The sequence below is a fragment of the Myotis myotis genome, unplaced genomic scaffold, assembly GCF_014108235.1.
Source record: "Myotis myotis isolate mMyoMyo1 unplaced genomic scaffold, mMyoMyo1.p scaffold_m19_p_1, whole genome shotgun sequence".
Lineage (NCBI taxonomy): Eukaryota > Metazoa > Chordata > Mammalia > Chiroptera > Vespertilionidae > Myotis > Myotis myotis.
In genome coordinates this window covers 161,952,791-161,972,577 of record NW_023416313.1, presented here as the reverse complement: position 1 = coordinate 161,972,577, position 19,787 = coordinate 161,952,791, and the positions used below count along the sequence as shown (strand labels likewise).

Genomic DNA, 19,787 nt, shown 5'->3' with positions numbered 1-19,787 from the left:
AGTAAACGCAGCAAATACTTAATACTTAAGGACGTCTATACAAACACTTTCCAACCAGGAATGTTTTCATAGGCAGTCTCCAAAAACTTGAACTGGAAAACCTAAAAGTAGAGTGCTCAGATTTCAGGCATCAGATGCTATTTAGCAGGATTTCTATCCCAATTAAACGCTAATTCTGAGCTCCCAACAGTCCGGACAAACTGCCCTTCACTGTCTCCAAAGTTCCTCATTCGTCACTAACCCATTTTCCTCCGCTTCAAACCCAGGTAACAAACGAAACCTTTCATTCTGATCTTCCTCGCCGCCAGGGAACAGCAAACCTCCATCGGAACAATATCCTGCCAGAAGTCACATCCGAATACTGGGAGACTGAGGACTACAGGCTGACTCTGCACATGCGCAGTAACAGGCTCCGGTTCCAGCCGTAGGCGCAGGCGTCCTCCACAATCCCACAATCCTCTGGTCGCACACTTCCGGTTTTTCTAGCCCCGCCTTACGTAGTGTTTCCTTCAGTCGCGCTGCAACGTCCAGGGCCTGTAGTTGGAGAGGATTTTCCTGTCTTGCCGTTGATAGCTGTTCACTACTTGGAATCAGGGAAGTGCCCGGAGTCCCGCCGCTGCCATGAACATGTCGGTCCCCAGCGCACTCATGAAACAGCCGCCCATTCAGTCCACGGCCGGGGCCGTCCCGGTCCGCAATGAGAAAGGTACTGTGCTGGGCCGTTCCCATCGGAGCTGCCCCTTCCCTCCCCGGCGCCCTCCACACCCCTCAGACCCTGAAGACCTGCCCCCCTATTTCTCCGACTTTCCCCCATCAGACTTGTACCCCGTCGCGTTGCCTAGGGGTGAAGACTTCCATCTTCTTGTTTCTCTATGTCGACTGCCCTTAATTGCGACCAGCACCCCTCTTTCCTTGGTCTCCACCAATTTCTTAGATTAATACAAAGTGCATGCCTGCTGTTTTCAAGGCGTTATGCGGGATATACTCCCTCTTTCGCTATCCATAACACCCTACAGTGCTTTTATAACTCATCATGATGATTTATGTGTCTGTTTCCCACTCCTGCATCATAAACTCGGCATCTCCTTGAGGCAGGAACCATGTCTTATTAAACTTTTCAAACTTTACACCAACGCAATGACTGTATTTATTAAATTGAATACAAAGTTGTAGCCCTGGCCGGGTAGCTCCGTTGGTTAGATGCGCCATGGTTACGGGTTCGATCCCGGTTAGGGCACATGTAAGTGGAACAACAAAGCAATGTCTAGCTCTGTCTCTGTCTTTCTCTCTCTGATTTTCTCTGTCTCTCTCCCCAGCTCTTTCTCCCCCCCCTCTCTCTCTCTAAAATCAATAAACTTTTTTAAAAATTTTAATAAAATCAACCAATCAATAAAAATTAAAAATGAATACAAATTTGTGTAAGATAGTGCCCCTAATCTTAAGGAACTCATAGTCTAGTAGATATGGGACATTCAAAAAAAAAAGGTCTTTCAGACCTGTAATACCTGTCACATAGGTGATACCAAGCCCTGTGAGAGCAGAGAAGGAATCATTTCTTCAGATTGGGGTAATCAAAGAAAGTGGCATTTCATTTGGCCATTGAAGGATGGGTAGGATTCTAATGAGTGCAGATGGCAGAAGGAACATGTGATCTATTTTGGGGAGCCAGAATAAAGAGAATTTTTTCAATAAGGAATTTAGAAAAGAGTTATTTTGTATTTATTAAATATACTCTGCCTATCTGTGTGTAACTTGCCTTTTTTTTTAACTAAACATGGCTTTTGAGAAGTATCTTTTGGATACATATAGATCTAATCCATTCATTTTTAACCGTTTATGAATTCCATTGTATACTCACACAGTTTGTGTCTTACTGAGAGACTGTTGTGTTGTTTTTTTCTCCTATTATAAACAGTGCTTTAGTTGTCACTCTTAAACATATCTCTGTGGTGCACCTGTGTAAGAATTTTCTAGGGTAGACTCCTACAAGTTCATCGTCAACTTACCTGCCTATTACCACTTGTTCTGTTCTCCACAGTGGGTTGTAAGAGCATGAGGAGTTCATCCTCACACATTTGATTTTATCAGAGTTTTAAATTTTTGCTCTATCTAATGTGTGAAATATCTTATTTAATTTGCATTTCCCTGATTACTAGTGAGAGTAGACATCTTGTTCACACATTTTTCGGCTCTAGATTTTTTTCTTCTATGAATTACCTATTTCTGTCATTTACTCATTTTCTACTTGGTTTGTTTTTATACTTCTCAAATAGTATTTTCCCATGTTTTGTTTTGGTTTTTGGCTTGTCTTTTAACTTTAGTCTTCTGTTACACAGGTGTTTTTAATTTTAGTGTTATCAGATTTATCAATTTTATCTTTTATGGTTTGTTCTGTTTTGTATATTAAGAAATCCTTTCCTACCCTGAGATCATAGATATTAAAATTACACAGATTTTCTATCATCTTTTTTTTAATAAGTTATTTTTGGTTTTAGAGAGAGGGGACAGGAGAGATAGAGAGAGAGAAATATCAATGAGAGAGAAACATCGATCAGCTGCCTCCTGCACACCTTCTTCTGGGGATTGAGCCTTTAACCTGGGCATGTGCCCTGACTGGGAATCAGCTGGTGACCTCTTGGTTCATGGGTTGATGCTCAACCGCTGAGCCACCCTGGCTGGGCAGATTTTCTGTCACCTTAGTGTTTGCATATTATAAATCGGATTGAATACACAATTTTCCAATACAGACTCTTAAGTTAAGGAGCCTACAGTCCAATAGGGATGTATATATTTAAGATAGGTTTTTCACACTTAGATCTTTAATCCATCCGGAATATTTTGTGTGTGGGTGTCAGAGATCTAATTTTACTGTTTATCTGACAGCCAGTAGTCCCTACTAGTCCATTGTGTGACTACCCAATCCAATGTTGTTTTTAAATTTTCACCTGAAGATATGCTTTCATTGATTTTTTTGGTGGGGGGGGAGAGGGGTGGCAGAGGGAGAGAGAGAGATATCAATGTGAGAGAGAAACATCAACCAGGGACTGAATCCAAAACCCAGATATATGCCCTGACTGGGAATTGAACTCATTACCCTTCAATGCAGAGGACAACACTCCAACCAACTGAGCCACACGGGCCAGGGTTTCATTGCTTTTTAATGTCACATCTATAATATACCAAGTTCTCATATAAGTTTCTCTACCCTCTTCTCTGTTCCATTGGTCTCTATGTACCTCCTAAGTCAATGACATATTTTTTGGTGTGATTTTTGTTTTAAATATATTTCTTATTGATTTCAGAGAGGAAGAGAGAGGGAGAGTGAGATAGAAACATCAATGATGAGAGAGAATCATTGATCAGCTGCCTCCTGCACACCCCACACTGGGGATCGAGCCTGTGACCTGGGCATGTGCCCTGACCGGGAATCAAACCCTGACCTCCTGGTTCATAGGTCGATTTTCTTTTTTTTCTTTCTTTTTTTTTTTTTTTAATTAAATCTTTATTGTTCAGATTATTACATTTGTTCCTCTTTTTTCCCCCCATAACTCCCCTCCTCCCAGTTCCCACCCCACCCTCCGCCCTCACTCCCCACCCACTGTCCTCATCCATAGGTGCACGATTTTTGTCCAGTCTCTTCCCGCATCTCCCACACCCCTTTTCCCCCCAAGAATAGTCAGTCCATTCCCTTTCTATGTCCCTGATTCTATTATAATCACCAGTTCATTCTGTTCATCAGATTATTTATTCACTTGATTCTTAGATTCACTTGTTGATAGATGCATGTTTGTTGTTCATAATTTGTATCTTTACCTTTTTCTTCCTCTTCCTCTTCTTAAAGGATACCTTTCAGCATTTCATATAATCCTGGTTTGGTGGTGATGAACCCCTTTAGCTTTTCCTTATCTGTGAAGCTCTTTATCTGACCTTCAATTCTGAATGATAGCTTTGCTGGATAAAGTAATCTTGGTTGTAAGTTCTTGGCATTCATCACTTTGAATATTTCTTGCCACTCCCTTCTGGCCTGCAAAGTTTCTGTTGAGAAATCAGCTGACAGTCGTATGGGTATTCCCTTGTAGGTAACTGAGTTTCTTTCTCTTGCTGCTTTTAAGATTCTCTCTTTGTCTTTTGCTCTTGGCATTTTAATTATGATGTGTCTTGGTGTGGTCCTCTTTGGATTCCTTTTGTTTGGGGTTCTCCGCGCTTCCTGGACCTGTAAGTCCATTTCTTTCACCAGGTGGGGGAAGTTTTCTGTCATTATTTCTTCAAATAGGTTTTCAATATCTTGCTCTCTCTCATCTTCTGGCACCCCTATAATTCTGATGTTGGTACGCTTGAAGCTGTCCCAGAGGCTCCTTACACTATCCTCGCATTTTTGGATTCTTTTTTCATTCCGCCCCTCCGGTTGGGTGTTTTTTGCTTCCTCGCATTTCAAATCATTGACTTGATTCTTGCGCTCCTCTGGTCTGCTGTCGGGAGTCTGTATAATATTCGTTATTTCAGTCTGTGTATGCTTAATTTCTAGTTGGTTCCCCATCATAACATCGAGGGTCTCATTAGTTTTCTTGTAGATCTCATTAAGTTTATCGGCGGCTTCTAAACAGTTCTTGAGAGACCTTAAAAGTGTGGTTCTGAACTCTATATCTTCCATTGACAATTTTGTCCTGTTTCTTTGTCTCCGCATTTTGTTATGCTCTCTTGGTGCACCTCCTAGTGGTCTTTGTGCGCAGTCTTGTAGTTAAGCCTTGATTGTTGTAGCTAATACCTGGGAGGGTTTGACCTCCAGGCCAAGTGGCTGTGAGAATCAGCTGTGTCTGCAGTGGGAGAACTTCTGTCCTCTAGGGAGGTGCTAATCTGGCGTTTGCCTGAGGCTATCCGGCAAATGCCTCTGTGCAGGGCTTGGGCGGGGCGGGTCGCACAGGATCAACAGGGCGGGCCAGAGAGAGCAGTTATGGCGGCTCTCAGTCCTGTCCCCAGGGGCTCTGATTTGAGAGAGGAAGGTGGGGAGAGAGGGAGAAAAACATCGATTTGTTGTTCCACTTACTTATACATTCATGTTGATTCTTGTACATGCCCTGACCGGAGCTTGGACCTACAACCTTAGTATATCAGGACAATGCTCTAACCAACTGAGCCTACCCAGCCAGATCATAAATGTTACTTAATTGTTTTTTTTAATCCTCACCCAAGGAGATTTTTTTAATTGATTTGAGAGACGGGGGGAGAGGTCAGTGTGGGACACATTGATCAGTTGCCTCCTGTACAGGCTCAGAAGAGGGATCAAACCCCCAAACTTTTGGTGTACAGGATGACGTTCCAACAAACTACTCCACCCAGCCAGGGCATAAATGCTATTTTTAAACTGTCTTTTCTAATTACATATAGTTAATGTATAGGTACACTTATTTTTATCCAGCATTCTTCCTGAATTATTTTTTAGTTTGTTGATTGTCTTGTTTTTTTCTATGTAGATGATCATATAATCTGCAAATTTTAGCAGTTCTTTCTTTTCAATCCTTACCTTTTATCTCTTTTTCTTATTGCCCTGATTAAGGTCATAATAAAACATTAAATGGAAAGGGTGTTTTTTTTCTTAATTTTTTAAATATATATTTTTTATTTCAGAATGGAAGGGAGAGGGAGAGAGAGAGAGAGAAATATCAGTGATGAGAGAGAATCATTGATCAGCTGCCTCCTGCACACCCTACACGGGAGATCGAGCCCACAACCCAGGCATGTACCCTGACAGGGAATTGAACTGTGACCTCCTGGTGGTCCTAGATCAGTGCTCAACACTGAGCCATGCCGACCAGTCTAGAAGGAGTGATATTGACAACATAGGAATGCCCACTGTTTTTTAAAAGAATGCTTCAATGTTTTATTATTTTATTAAGTATAATGTTTGCTGTATCTGTTGTTAAGATTATGACTCTTTAAATACATAAACTTTAGCCCTGGCCAGTGGGCTTAATGGTTAGAGCATCAGCCATGCACCAAAGGGTCTCAGGTTTGAGTCCCAGTCAAAGGCAGGTACCTGGGTTGTGGGTTCATTCCCTAACCCCAGGGAGGCAACCAGTGGATGTGTTTCTCTCTCATCAATGTTTCTCTCTCTCTCTCTCTCTCTCTCTCTCTCTCTCTCTTTCTCTCTCTCTCCCTCTCTCCCCCTCCCTCCCTCTCTCCCTCTCTCCCTCTGTCTCTCTCTCTTTATCCCCCCTCTTCCCTCCCTTCCTTTCACTATCTCTGAAAAGTAATGGAAAAAATATCCTCAGATGAGGATTATCAAAAAGTAATAGGAAATTATATATTAAAATTAAATATATAAACTTTAAATTGTACAGTACTTTTCCCCTATTAATTTTCTAAGGTTAAGTCATCCTTGTAGTCCTAGGCTGAATCCTTTTAGGTCACGAAGGCTTAGATATTGTTTTGTTGCTTTTTACAAAAATTGCTGGAATACATTTGCTATTATATTATTTAATATTTTAGTATCTGTGATCATAAATGAATCCTTTTTGAACTGTCCAGTTTGGCTGCCAAGGTTATTTTCATCTTATAAACTATGTTGGTTAGTTTTCACTCTCTTTCTGTTTACTAGAATTGTTAATATTGGTAAAAGAGATAATCTGCAGGCTTAGTAGCTTATAAGTGAAAAGAAGGTAGAAATAGATAACATTAGAAAACTTAGTTATGTGAGGATATATTATGAAGGCTGTCATGGAAAATTCCAGCAGAACTAAAAAAATGAGCAGCATTTTATGTTCCCACTTAAACCACCTTTATTGTGTGTTGGGCACTGTTACAAATAATTATATAAAGGTATAGTTGAGGTGGAATAGCATCCATTTGTGATGGCCATAGTCTGCCAGCTTGGAGGGACTTTCATCAATTGTTTCACTGCTCACCTTCCTCTTCTTCATTGTACCCAAGCTAGGCCTGGCATCATTAGTGTTGGTAATCACAAGAAGGCCTTCCCATGACTTGGCTTCTGCAGGAAAAAACCAGCAGATGAATAGATGGTTGGGTAGTGGCTCTCTTCTTCTCCTTCCTAAACTCTTACTGCCAAGTAACATAGGGGCTCTACCTGCAAAGGCCAATGGTTGAAGGACATTGGGAGAGAGGCTACTGAAACATAAGTTCTCTTTCTCACCCAGGTGAGATTTCGATGGAGAAAGTGAAGGTGAAACGTTATGTGTCGGGAAAGAGGCCAGACTATGCCCCTATGGAGTCCTCAGATGAGGAGGATGAAGAATTTCAGTTCATTAAGAAAGCCAAAGAACAAGAAGCAGAGCCTGAGGAACAGGAGGAGGATTCATCTAGCGACCCCCGACTACGGCGTTTGCAGAACCGTATTAGTGAAGATGTGGAAGAGAGGTAACAGCTAGAGTTATGTTTCACTGGACCTGAACCCCAACAAGTTAATAAGAACAACAGTAATTATACTTATACTTGAATAGTACTTACTGTGTGCCAGGAACTCTTCCAAGTACCAGAAACTGTTCCAAGTACATTACATTTACTAATTCTTATAATCCACACAATTACCTTATTATTATACCCATTTTACAAGTGAGGAAACTGAGGCACAAAGGGTTTAGGAAAATAACATGATCAAAGATATACAACCATTGAGTGGCAGCCAGTAAACAGCAGGTTACCTCTGTTCCAAAGGCCCAAATTAACTCATTAAGGAAGTGGTTCTCAACCTTCCTAATGCCGCGACCCTTTAATACAGTTCCTCATGTTGTGGTGACCCGCAACCATAAAATTATTTTCGTTGCTACTTCATAACTGTCATTTTGCTACTGTTATGAATCATAAATATCTGATATGCAGAATGTATTTTCATTGTTACAAATTGAACATAATTAAAGCATAGTGATTAATCACAAAAACAATATGTAATTATATATGTGTTTTCCGATGGTCTTAGGCGACCCCTGTGAAAGGGTTGTTCGACCCCCAAAGGGGTCACGACCCACAGGTTGAGAACCGCTGCATTAAGGAAATAGAAAACACAGAACATTGGTTAGGTTTTTTGTTTTTTGTTTTATTTTTTACAGATTGGAAGGGAGAGGGATAGAGAGTTAGAAACATCAATGAGAGAGAAACATTAACCGGCTGCCTCCTGCACACCCCCAACATTGGGATGTTCCCCCAACCAAGGTACATGCCCTTGACCAGAATCGAACCTGGGACCCTTCAGTCCACAGGCTGTTACTCTATCCACTGAGCCAAACCGGTTAGGGCATGGTCGGTTTACTGAGGTGAGAAAAAACACATCCTTTTGTGTTAAAAAAAACAAACAAACATCTTTTTTAACACAAAAATGTTTTATAAAAATGTTGAGACATTGATTTTATCCACTTATTTTAAAGGCTAATGAGAGGAAATAACATTGAAGTAAGAAAAATGATCTGAAAAAAAAAGAAAAAAGAAAAATGATCTAATGAATGGTCTCATGTAGGAAAGGGAGCCTCCCAACAGGGATTTTGTATGTTGTATGTTGACTGAGACATTACCTTACAGAGTAGGTCAGAGGTCCTGAGCTTTCACAGCTCATATTGCCTCAGGAGTTTTTCCACAGAACCCCTACGCCCAAGTAGTTCTGTTTATTTTATTAAGTATTTAGATCCAGAAATTTAATGTATACTTTTGTCTTAACAACTTAGCCATTTGAAAAATATAATACACATAAAAGAAAAAACATTTTTACTTCATTTTACAGAACCACAGTTACTAGTAGGATTTATGCTCCTTGGACTGGCAACCTCTCAAACCTTGGAATCAGCTTGGCACTGTCACTCTCATTTCCTGCTCCATATTGATTTTCATGTGGTACTTGCTTTTTGTCACAGTAGTGACCAAAATCCTATTTTCACAAAGATGTCATTGAAAGGAAACAATTAGATTTAATGTTGAAACTGTGAACTACCTTGAGCTTTAAAATATATCCCAACAGACAGTAGGGTGGTGGGGGTGGGTGTTGGGGCTGGCTATAGGGATCAGTGGGAGAAAAAAGGGGAGTGTGTGTGTGTGTACCTATATAAGTTTGTTGCAGTGCCCCAGAATGCCTCATACATTTAATTTTTAGGTCCAACTTGACTCTTCACTCTGACACTTTAGTTTCTTTAAACTTCAGTTTGCCCATCTCAAGACTTCAGTATTAATAAAAGCAAACAATGTCCAAGTACTCTGTGACTAAAGAAAAGTGGTTGAGCCCCTATGTTCTTATAGCATTGATGTCACACTTGGAGATACTGTTTTTCAGATTGGCTCGACATCGGAAGATAGTGGAACCTGAAGTGGTAGGAGAAAGTGACTCAGAAGTAGAAGATGCTTGGCGCATGGAACGAGAAGATAGCAGTGAGGAAGAAGAGGAAGAAATTGATGATGAGGTATAGTAAAGTAAAATGGGAAGTTCTTTCTGGGTACAAGAAAGAGTTGGGGCCTGTGCTCCTTTGTTGAGGCCCTGAAGGCACAAGATTGCTGCTTTTGGCAGAACTCTGATCCAGGATTCTCTGTTGGGGATAGGATTAAAAATACTGTAGCGATAAGTTGCATTTACTCAGATCAAAATTTGTTGAGCTTGATGAGGGGAAAATAAAAAGCCATTTAAGAGCACAGGCCATGCCCTACCTGGTTTGGCTCAGCGGATAGAGCGTTGGCCTGCAGACTAAAGGGTCCCAGGTTCAATTCCGGTCAAGGGCACATGCCTGGGTTGCGGGCTTGACCCCCAGTTGGGGTTGTGCAGGAGGCAGCCAATCAATGATTCTCTCTCATCATTGATCTTTCTATCTCTCTCTTCCTCTCCCTTCCTTTCTGAAATCAATAAAAATATATTTAAAAAAAAAAAAGAGCACAGGCCATTTGACTTACTGACTTGGACATATGACTTGCTAGGAAATAGAGCGGCGCCGTGGCATGATGCGTCAAAGGGCACAGGAGAGAAAAAATGAAGAGATGGAAGTCATGGAAGTGGAAGATGAGGGGCGTTCTGGGGAGGAGTCAGAATCAGAGTCCGAGTATGAAGAGTACACAGATAGTGAAGATGAGATGGAGCCTCGCCTTAAGCCTGTCTTCATTCGAAAGTAAGTATCTCACAAACCAGTCCTGAATCTACAGCTTCTACTCTCCAGGTCTGAGGATAGAAGCCTTGTTCCTATCTGATGCTCTTCTGAAATGTAAGCACTAAGTGACAGCCTTCTGCCCAGTGCCCTAGCTCTGTGCGGTATTTGCTGAGGAATATCTTGGTGTTAGCGGAGTATGAGTTTGTTTTCACATCTCCTTCTCAGATATGTACTCTGTGTACTCTCTTGGGTACATATCTGCCCAAGAGCTTATATTATTTTAAGCATAAAACCAAGCTTAAAGAGAAAATTCCTATTCCTTTCCTAATGGCTAGAAATCCTACTCCTTACAGTCTAGCAGGTTCTTTGCTATTCAGGCAGTTCTCAAAGATGAATGGAATTTTGATGCTCTGAAAACTTGGCATGACTCCCATTTTTTGCTCTTTGCAAATAATAGAGCCAGAAATTGTTTGGCTTTGTCTGATTTGGACAGGACTTGATTTAGAAGAACAGAGCTTCACTCTAAGAGCTTTGGGAAATTAACAGGACCTCTGTACCACAGGAAGGACCGAGTAACAGTTCAAGAACGTGAGGCTGAAGCATTGAAACAGAAGGAGCTGGAGCAGGAGGCTAAACGCATGGCTGAGGAGAGGCGCAAGTATACACTCAAGGTACTGGGAGTGGCTGTGAGGATTGAGTGCCAGGAGTATTGTACTTAGGTTTGTCTGAGAAGAATAAGGAAGTCTGACAGCTGAAGTTTTCTCCCTATCCAGATTGTAGAAGAGGAGACCAAGAAAGAGCTGGAGGAAAACAAGCGATCCCTGGCTGCACTGGACGCACTGAATACTGACGATGAAAATGATGAGGAGGAGTATGAGGCATGGAAAGTTCGGGAACTGAAGAGAATCAAGAGGGACAGAGAAGATCGAGAAGCGTGAGTAATGACCCTAGAATTTAATACTGCTAATGACACAGGTTCCTAGAATGGTTCTGAGGCTCAATACCTACTTGGGGTTCCATTCTAGCTTTCTTTAAGGTCCCTGCAAATGGGTAAGTTTCCATAATTGGAATGTGGCTGTTAAATAAAAGCAAGGAAAAGAAATATTTTTGTCAGTGTTTCTCCATGATAGAGTGCCAGCTAATACTCCCTTGACTTTCCTAGTAGATGCACAAAAGTTATTCACTGTTATCAGTTATCTATTGTTGCATAACAGCCCAATCCAAAGTTAAATAACTCAGAGCAATCTGTTATTTCTCACAATTTTGAGGGTTGGCCAAACAGTACTTCTGCTGGTTTCATCTGGGCTCTCTTATTTATTTAGTTGCATCCAGCTAAAGGACTAACTGGGCTAGAAAGCCCAGAATGGCTTCACTCCATGTCTGGTAGTTGGTGTGGACTATCAGCTAGGATGCCTCACTTCTCCTTCTTCAGTAGACTAGACTGGCTTCCTTACATAACAGTCTTGCAACAATATTTCAAGAGAACAAAGGTGGAAGTTGGCAAGATCTTTTGAGACTCACATATCATTGCTGCAAAGGGGCATGCATACTGTGAGGGAAAGAAATTATTGGCATTTAGGTAATCTATTACACTCACTGTGTTAGAGCAGAATCATTTCTGGGCTGCATACCCATACCTGAAAATTACTAGGAATGAAAGAGCAATCCCAGATTACAGTGGGAAACCATCAATAGAAGATTCTACCCTCAGCCTGCAGTTTCTAAGGTTTTTATCTTGGGCTTCATGGAGTCCAGGTACCCTTTAAAATTGTATACAAAATTTTGTGTATATTTGCATTTTTTGGGAGAAAGGGGATCTGTGACTCTCCCCACCCCCAAAAGTCACTACAATCTAATTAATGATGGTAATCCTTTGTTTGTGACATGTAAGCACATATTGTGTTACACAGTTATTTTAAATTCTGATTTTTTTTTTTTAAGCTAAGAGGCTTTTTAGGGAAGGGGAATTAGTAATGTAAAGTCAAGCAATAACAGTATGTCTAAACCACAAAAAAAGGCTAGAATCAACATTTGGTACTTTATAATATTTGATCTTGCAAGCATAATGAAGACCACCTGACCTTTTTATTTATTGAACCCCTACTCTTGATTCCTAACAGGCAATGACTAGAATCTTAAAAGATGAATAGCCCTGGCTGGTGTGGCTCAGATGGTCAAGGTGTCATCCCATGCACCAAAGGGTTTTGCATTCAATTCCCAGTCAGGGCACATACCCAGATTTCGGGTTCCATCCCAGTCAGGGCGTGTATGGAAGGCAACTGATGTTTCTCTCTTTCCCTCCCTTCCTCTCTCAAATCAACTTTTTAAAAAGCTGAATGGTCCTAAAGAGTATGGCCTGCAGATTAAAGTGTCCCGGGTTCGAGGTCAAGGGCACATACCTCAGTTGCAGGCTCGATCCTCAGTCCTAGTCTGGGCGTGTATGGGAGGCAACCAATTGATGTGTCTCTCTCACATCGATGCTTCGCTGTCTCTCTCTATGTCTCTTACCCTCCCTATACTCTCTCTAAATATCAATGGAAAAATATCCTTGGGTGAGGAATAACAAAAAATTTTTAAGAAGTTGAATGCCCTGGCCAGTGCATGGTTAGAGCGTTGGCCCATGCACCAAAGGGTCGCGGTTTCAATTCCATGGGGGAAGCACCCAGTCAATGTGTCTCTATCACATCGATATTTTGTCTCTTTCTCTTTCCTTCCACTTTCACTCTCTCTGAAAATCAGTGCAGGAAAATATCCTCAAGTGAGGATTAACAACAAAAAAAAGTGAACAATGCTATGTTATACTCTGATAATTAGGTCTTTCTGAAGCTGGAATGATACTAATAAATAATGTTGTTCCCTGGACAGGCTTGAGAAGGAGAAAGCAGAAATTGAACGCATGCGAAACCTGACTGAGGAAGAGAGGCGAGCTGAGCTTCGTGCAAATGGCAAAGTTATTACCAACAAAGCTGTTAAGGGCAAATACAAGTTCTTACAGAAGTATTATCACCGGGGTGCGTTCTTCATGGTAAGAAGGGAAAAGGGAAAGTTGGGCACTAGAAAAAACTCAGAAGCTTTGAAATCTATTTTCCCCTCAAGAATAAACTGGTTCTGGAATGTTACTTCTACTTGCCATTGGTCAGCTTTCTCATTTGCTTTTTTGCCTCTGAAGATATGAACCCAATAGAGAAAAGTATTGGCAAAAGGATTTTAGAAGTTGCAGCAACTGTTCTTTCTTTTAGCCCCAGCTCCCAGGAGGAAGAAATGATGTTAGAATTGAGGAACTGAAATAGAGAGTGATCTATATAGATGCTAGACTATTTATGTACCAAAATCACTTAGATATTATTCATAACTGACTTTTGCATTTTGGTTATGCATAAAATAGGTTCTGTAAATAGCTTCACATGAACTCATATTTGCATGGCAAAAGTTTAATTCACTTCATTCTGAGCTGACAGAAAGTTACTAAGCCTAACTAACAAAAAAAGTGGTTAATTATCTAACCAGTATGTGTAATGCCATCATCTTTACAAGATCAAAATATCAACCTGTAAATCCTATATTAGGCGATTTATTCCAAATTATTCAGATTAGCATTAAAGATAATTTTTTAAAATTATTTTTAGAGAGAGGGAGAGGGATAGAGAGAAATATGAGAGGAACATCATTGATCACCTGCCCCCTGCATGCTCCCCACTGGGGACCAAGCCCGCAAGCCAGGCATATGCCCTGACCAGGAATTAAACCAGCGACCTCTTGGTTCTTGGGTGAGCTCTTAACCACTGTACCACACCAGCCAGGCTAGAGATAATTTCTTAATACAAAGATATCCAGAAAGGAAATGGAAGCGTTGATTACATTTATTATTCCAATAGCATGTCGTTTGTTAAATTATTTCCTTGTGTGTGAGGAGTTTGTATCAAAAACTTAGCTTTTTTAAATGTTGTATGTCAGACCCTAAATATCACCACTGCAGCTAAATTCCTGCCTGTTACTGCAGATACTGGTAAAATTGTTTAAAAAAAAAAAGAAAAGTAAACTTCAGTGTAGGGTTCCTTACTCCTCTCCAAAATCAGTGTGTCTGTTTGCTCAGCAGGAAATGTTTAGCTATGTAGTTTTTCTAAATTGAAGTTGGTAGAGATTATGAATCACTCCTTATACTGCTTCAAAGTCATGAAGTTATCTTGCTTAAGCATTTCAGCAACTTCAACATCCAAGCCTCTTAGAGAAGTGTATTGCTGGCTGGCTAAGATACATAAAGTTTATATGAAAGTCTTTTGATGCACATCCTCAAATGTTAAGTCTTCTCATCTAGATAAGGAGAGTTGAAATAGCTTCTGAGTTTAAATGAGGAACTCAGGCTCAAACAAGAGAAAAGTAAATCTCACAAAAACTGTTTAATTGTCTTACTTTAAACTGGGTCTTTCTCTAGCGGAAGGGAAAAGAATACTCCAAAAGCATGTTTAGTTAAAGGACTCAGCTCTTCCATGAAGCTTTCCTTAACCAAGATGCTACTATTTTAATTCCTTTACCATATGTTTATGATCTATATCTTAACATTATAGTCTTACTAATATGTTGATTTGAAACTATTCTCTGTAGTTATTTTATACTAGAGGCCCAATGCACGAAATTCATGCAAGAGTAGGCCTTCCTTCCCCCGGCTACTGGCACTGGCTTCCCTCTGGCACCTGGGACCCGGTCTTCCCTAGTAGCCCCAGCTTCGTCCAGGAAGGTCATCTGGAAGGATGTCCAGTCTAATTAGCATATTGTGCTTTTATTACTATAGTTAAGTAGATAACCTTTTGAGCTTTTACTGCAAAAAGGGCACTGTTTAATGCTCTAAAAATGGAGGTAGGGCAAATATATAACATAAGGAAAATGAAAAGTACTGTGAGACTTCTGAAAAGGGAGATGTTATATTTTGTAGAAGACTGAAAAGGATAATATAAAGGAGGTGACATTTAATGTATAGACTTTCTAATATTTGGTAGTAGGAAGACATTCCAGGTGAAGGGATCAAGAGTAGAGGCAGTGTAAAGGAAAAGGAAAGTGGCAAGGAGAGGTCGATTAAGGCTGTATAGTATTTGGCCTTGACTACTAACTACACAGCGGAGTTGTTTAATAAAATAGAAAATTTTAAAGTTTTTAAGCAAGGCCAAGATATGAGAGAGTTGTGTTTTAGAAACATTAATCCACTGGCAGTGTGTAAGATTGACTGCAAGGAAAAACTATGATAACCCAGGGGATGAGAATTTAGAAGTGGCAACTGATTGAATCTGCACAACAGATTTATTTATTTTTAAAATATATTTCTTTATTGACTTCAGAGAGGAAGGGAGAAGGAGAGATAGATAGAAACATCAATGATGACAGAGAACCATTGATTGGCTGCCTCCCACACACCCCCCCACTGGGGAACGAGCCCGCAACCCAGGCATGTGCCCTTGGCTGGAATCGAACCTGCGACCCTTCAGTCCGCAGGCTGACGCTGTATCCACTGAGCCAAGCTGGCCAGGGCATGCACAATAGATTTAAATTTTGAATGTAGGTAATTGAGAGAATGTTGGTCCTATTTACAGAAAAAGTTAAATCAGGAAGAAGCTGAATTAGAAAGCTTGGGGAAATAATTTTCACTTTAGAGAGTTTGAAATCCCAACAGAATATTCAAACTAATGGGAAGTAGAAAATTCAGAATCAATAAACTGATGAACAAAAATAGAGCCAGAGGGGAAAAAAATATTTAAAATATAGTGGAATTCTGGTATTTGCAGATTTTTAATATTTCCTACAACTTTTGTGATATTATACTGTTAGTACAGTTTTTGTAATATATTTAAAATTATTTTTCTTGAAATATTAATGTTTATTGCTTATAAATGGCTAATTATTTTGTATCTACAAAAAAAATTCAGAATCAGAGATTTGAAAGGCTTGTAACAGAGTTAGACATATGAGTGAATGAATATAGTTGAGTGCAGAGAGAATATAACCAACCTTCAGGAAATGGCGACACTTAGGAAGAAAAAAAGACAACATGAGGGGGAAAAGGCGTGTCATACTGAGATGTAAGCTCTTGAAGAAAAGGTTTTGTCCCCCGGCTTGCTTTGTACCCCTCATCATAGTTTAATAAATTTGTGGTTTGAATGTATGGGAAATAAAACCACAAGATTGATAAGACTCTTTTCTGCAGGATGAGGATGAAGAAGTATACAAGAGAGATTTCAGCGCACCTACCCTGGAGGATCATTTCAACAAAACAATTCTTCCCAAAGTCATGCAGGTATGGGGCACCTTAACATGAGAGAAAAGTAATACTGAGGGCTGGGACATAATGTTTGGTAGTGTAACTCATCACCTATCCTTCCCTCAGGTCAAGAACTTTGGGCGCTCTGGTCGTACCAAATATACCCACCTTGTGGACCAGGACACCACCTCCTTTGATTCAGCATGGGGCCAAGAGAGTGCCCAGAACACAAAGTTCTTTAAACAAAAGGCAGCTGGGGTACGAGATGTATTTGAACGGCCATCTGCCAAAAAGCGGAAAACTACTTAAAGATCAACTACTTATTCTTCCAGCTGTGGGACACAAGGGCAAGTCTCAGTGTCTGGTCCTTTGCTTTCACTATTATTTACGTGGGCTATGTATCCAGCCTATTGGACCTACTGCCATACGTGTGACACTGGGTAACCCAGTTTTGGAAGGTGCTTTGTGCGGTTTGGACTCATGCTGAGAAACCCACATAAAAGCACTATCCAGGTAGGATTATCCCCACTTAAAATTATTTCTGAGAAATCTTCGTTTTCATCATTGCTCTGGTTTCCCAAATTTACTTGGGACTGTTCCAAGTTTTTTCCCAGCCCCTTAGCTTGGGTCAGAAATATAGACATGTAAATGGACAGTGCATTACTTCTACCTTACAGGAAATCTGAGCTTATTGAAATCTGATTTACATTTTTGGCTCGAGTCAATTTTTCTAGGTGAATGTACTTTTTAAATCCATTTATGTATATGTCAATAAAAGAATCACATGAGACTTTTTGAGCTTCATACTGGAAAATAATGCGCAGGCTATTAAGTATCACCTGTTAACTAAAATAAAGTCAGAATTGTCAGGCAAACAATATTTCACACTTTGATCTCAGAAACAAACTCAGACTCTACAGACAGGCATATTCTTAGTGGCACCCAGTTTATTCTGAGCAAATAATATACATAGATGGTTGTCCTTGCCCTCTTAATTGTATCTGTATATATAACAAAAGTTGACCTATAAAATGGGGACTCCCAAGTCCCTACCAGTATCTTTTCTTTGCCCAACTCATATATTAAGGAGGCCACAGTGCTGAGTTTCAGTGTAGTGACATTGTGCTAAAGTTAAATTCATGATTTTTCCACTTAACTCTTCCTACGTAATTCCCATATACATGGCAGAGCATGAGGAGTTCTAGGAATTATCAGAAATGACATTTAACCAGCAGGAAGGCTACTTCTCAATTGCATGAAAAAATAAGGCAGCCAAGATTTGTTCACATCCTTTAAATGTCCCTCTGAGAAGTCGCTCATAAATCCTTAAAAAGTCCTAGGAAAAAAATACAAATGCAGCCCTGGCCAGAGTGGTTCAGTTGGTTGGGTATCATTCCCATCACAGAAGGTCCTTAGTTCAATTCCTGGTCGGGGCACATGCCCAGGGTTGCAGGCTAGACCCCCCAGTAGGAGGTGTGCAGGAAGCAGCTTATCAGTGATTCTCTCCCATTGATGTTTTTATGTCTCCCTTCCTCTCTGAAATCAATAAAAATGTTTTTAAAAAATACATATATGAATGTAAGTCACTGTGTGCCAGAGAGGAATACAATCTTAGAATTATCCTACAGCCAAAATGAGAATGAGTTTGAAATTCTTTTGGGAATGTGTTTATAGCTGCAGTTAGTTGAAGTGTCTTCCCAAAGGTCTTGGGTTCAGTTCCCATTCAGGGCACATATCCTGATTGTGGGTTCGTACAGGAAGCAATCAATCGATGTTTCTCTCCCCCTCCCTTCTCTCTCAAATCAATTAAAAATTTAAAAAAATAAGAGCTAGTCTGATGAATGAGCTGTCCTGCCATCCGGCATTTACATGTGAACATGAGACTTTTCTACAATGATCCTTCCCGTAGATTCATGAAGGGAGGGTGGGGGGGGGGGGGATCAAATTCAGTTATACTCCAGCATGTAAATTTCCCACAGTAAAATACAATATACATTCAATCCAAAATGATAAAACTGCACAAAAAAGGTGGCATCTTTATTGCAGTAAGTTAATCCAGTGGACAGGTCTGAGAAAGCACAAATCAGTTGGTCAGGGCAATAAGAGCCTCTACCACATTGCCCATGTGTTCCCTCAAGCTCCGCTCTGCGGCTGCTCTTGAGATCTCCATCTCTGTCATCTGCAGGAAAAGGATCAATGATGTTACCTCTCTGGCATTAATGTGCCACCAAAACATACTAACTCTACTTGTTTCAAGAAACAGCCCAAACTAGGCAAAGTAACCTCCCCTGCCCATTCACCACTCACTACTACTAGGCATCACTACTCACTATCAGCTCCAGATCTTCCTTCTTGATGGTGACTTTTGCCAGTTCCTTCTCCCTACAAATATTCGTGTGCATTAGTCCTCATTCTCTATCTCCACCATAAACTCCCAGGAAGGACATCCCGCTGTACCTTACAAATAAATGACTCTTGATAAACAGTTGAGTGAAAATACAGAATGACTTCCACCCTCTCAACATAACATTACCCGCCTCCCCCAGGAGACTTTAGGGCAGGCAGTAGGTGTTGCCAGGAGGCCTTACATCTACCAACAAAAGAGTAACGTTACAAAAGAGTGCAGTTGTAAACCCTGTATCTGAGGGAATTGGTGACGGAGTTGAACGGTACAAGGCTTACTCGTGGTTTTTGTTTCCGCTGGGGGAACGAGGGGCTCTAGGGCTGGCTGCGTACAGAAGACTTACCGCTCTTGTTTGGCTTTCTGCTCCCGGGAGCGTCTGTCTCCAATCACGGACATGGCCTGCGGGAAAGACAAATCTAGTTACTGCTCTGCTACCCATGAACCCTAATATAAAACGCCATTAACAAGCGAGGCAGGTGTATATTCTCGATGACGAGTGTATCAGGAGGCCTATTTAATTCAATCCTGAGCTCCGGAAGCCCACTTTAAACCCAACCTCCAGCAAGCTCCTTTTCGCAAGCCGCAGGTCCCAGTGATGGTTCGGTTTCCCTCTTGCCTCCTCCCGCCATCGGGATCGTGACCCGGTCCTGGAGCGGGGCTTCCAGTTACCCCCTCGGAGCCCCCTCCGCTCTCAGCCCGACCGACACACGCCCGGCCCGCCTCACCGTCTCCAGGTTGGAACTCTGGATCTCCTTCTCCTCCGCATAGTCGGTCACTCTCTCCAGGTCCGCCGCACCACTGTCATGCTTCCGTGGCTTCTCGGGGGGCCGCTCCGGGCCGCTGGTCTCGGTCTCCAACTCCAGCTCCACATCCCCCTCGGTCGCCATATCGACCACACCGCGCCGCCGCAGACTCCTCCCCGCCCCGCGACTTCCGGTAATGCCCACAACATCCGCCGGAGAGGAGGGGGCGGGCTGTGCCTGGGCCACGCCTTCATCAGTGCTCTGGTTCTAGAAGCTTCAGCGAGGAAGGGGGCTCGCCTGGCCGCCTTTCTTTTGGCTTGTACAGC

At 41.3% G+C, this 19,787-nt stretch overlaps 2 protein-coding genes across 2 annotated transcripts; one reads left to right on the top strand and one right to left on the bottom strand.

Moving 5' to 3' along the window:
* The first annotated feature begins 490 nt into the window (after positions 1 to 490).
* On the top strand, positions 491 to 17,104 carry MFAP1 (microfibril associated protein 1). The gene is made up of 9 exons (XM_036299663.1): positions 491 to 706; positions 7,152 to 7,371; positions 9,269 to 9,395; positions 9,901 to 10,088; positions 10,630 to 10,738; positions 10,841 to 11,001; positions 12,933 to 13,092; positions 16,261 to 16,350; positions 16,441 to 17,104. Exons 1-9 carry the CDS (start codon positions 622 to 624, stop codon positions 16,621 to 16,623), a joined length of 1,323 nt encoding a protein of 440 aa, XP_036155556.1. The 5' UTR covers positions 491 to 621; the 3' UTR covers positions 16,624 to 17,104.
* A 1,210-nt stretch (positions 17,105 to 18,314) lies between these two features.
* HYPK (huntingtin interacting protein K) lies at positions 18,315 to 19,730 on the bottom strand. The gene is given in 5 exon segments (XM_036299678.1): positions 18,315 to 18,493; positions 18,645 to 18,696; positions 19,062 to 19,117; positions 19,444 to 19,677; positions 19,680 to 19,730. Coding segments are annotated over 5 exon segments (474 nt in total). The 5' UTR covers positions 19,716 to 19,730; the 3' UTR covers positions 18,315 to 18,397.
* Positions 19,731 to 19,787: the final 57 nt, after the last annotated feature.

Coding starts and splice junctions, on each gene's coding strand:
- MFAP1 (XM_036299663.1), top strand. CDS start 622: ATGAACATGTCGGTCCCCAGCGCACTCATGAAACAGCCGCCCATTCAG. Junction 707..7,151: donor CCCGGTCCGCAATGAGAAAG/GTACTGTGCTGG, acceptor TTTCTCACCCAG/GTGAGATTTCGATGGAGAAA. Junction 10,739..10,840: donor GGCGCAAGTATACACTCAAG/GTACTGGGAGTG, acceptor CTCCCTATCCAG/ATTGTAGAAGAGGAGACCAA.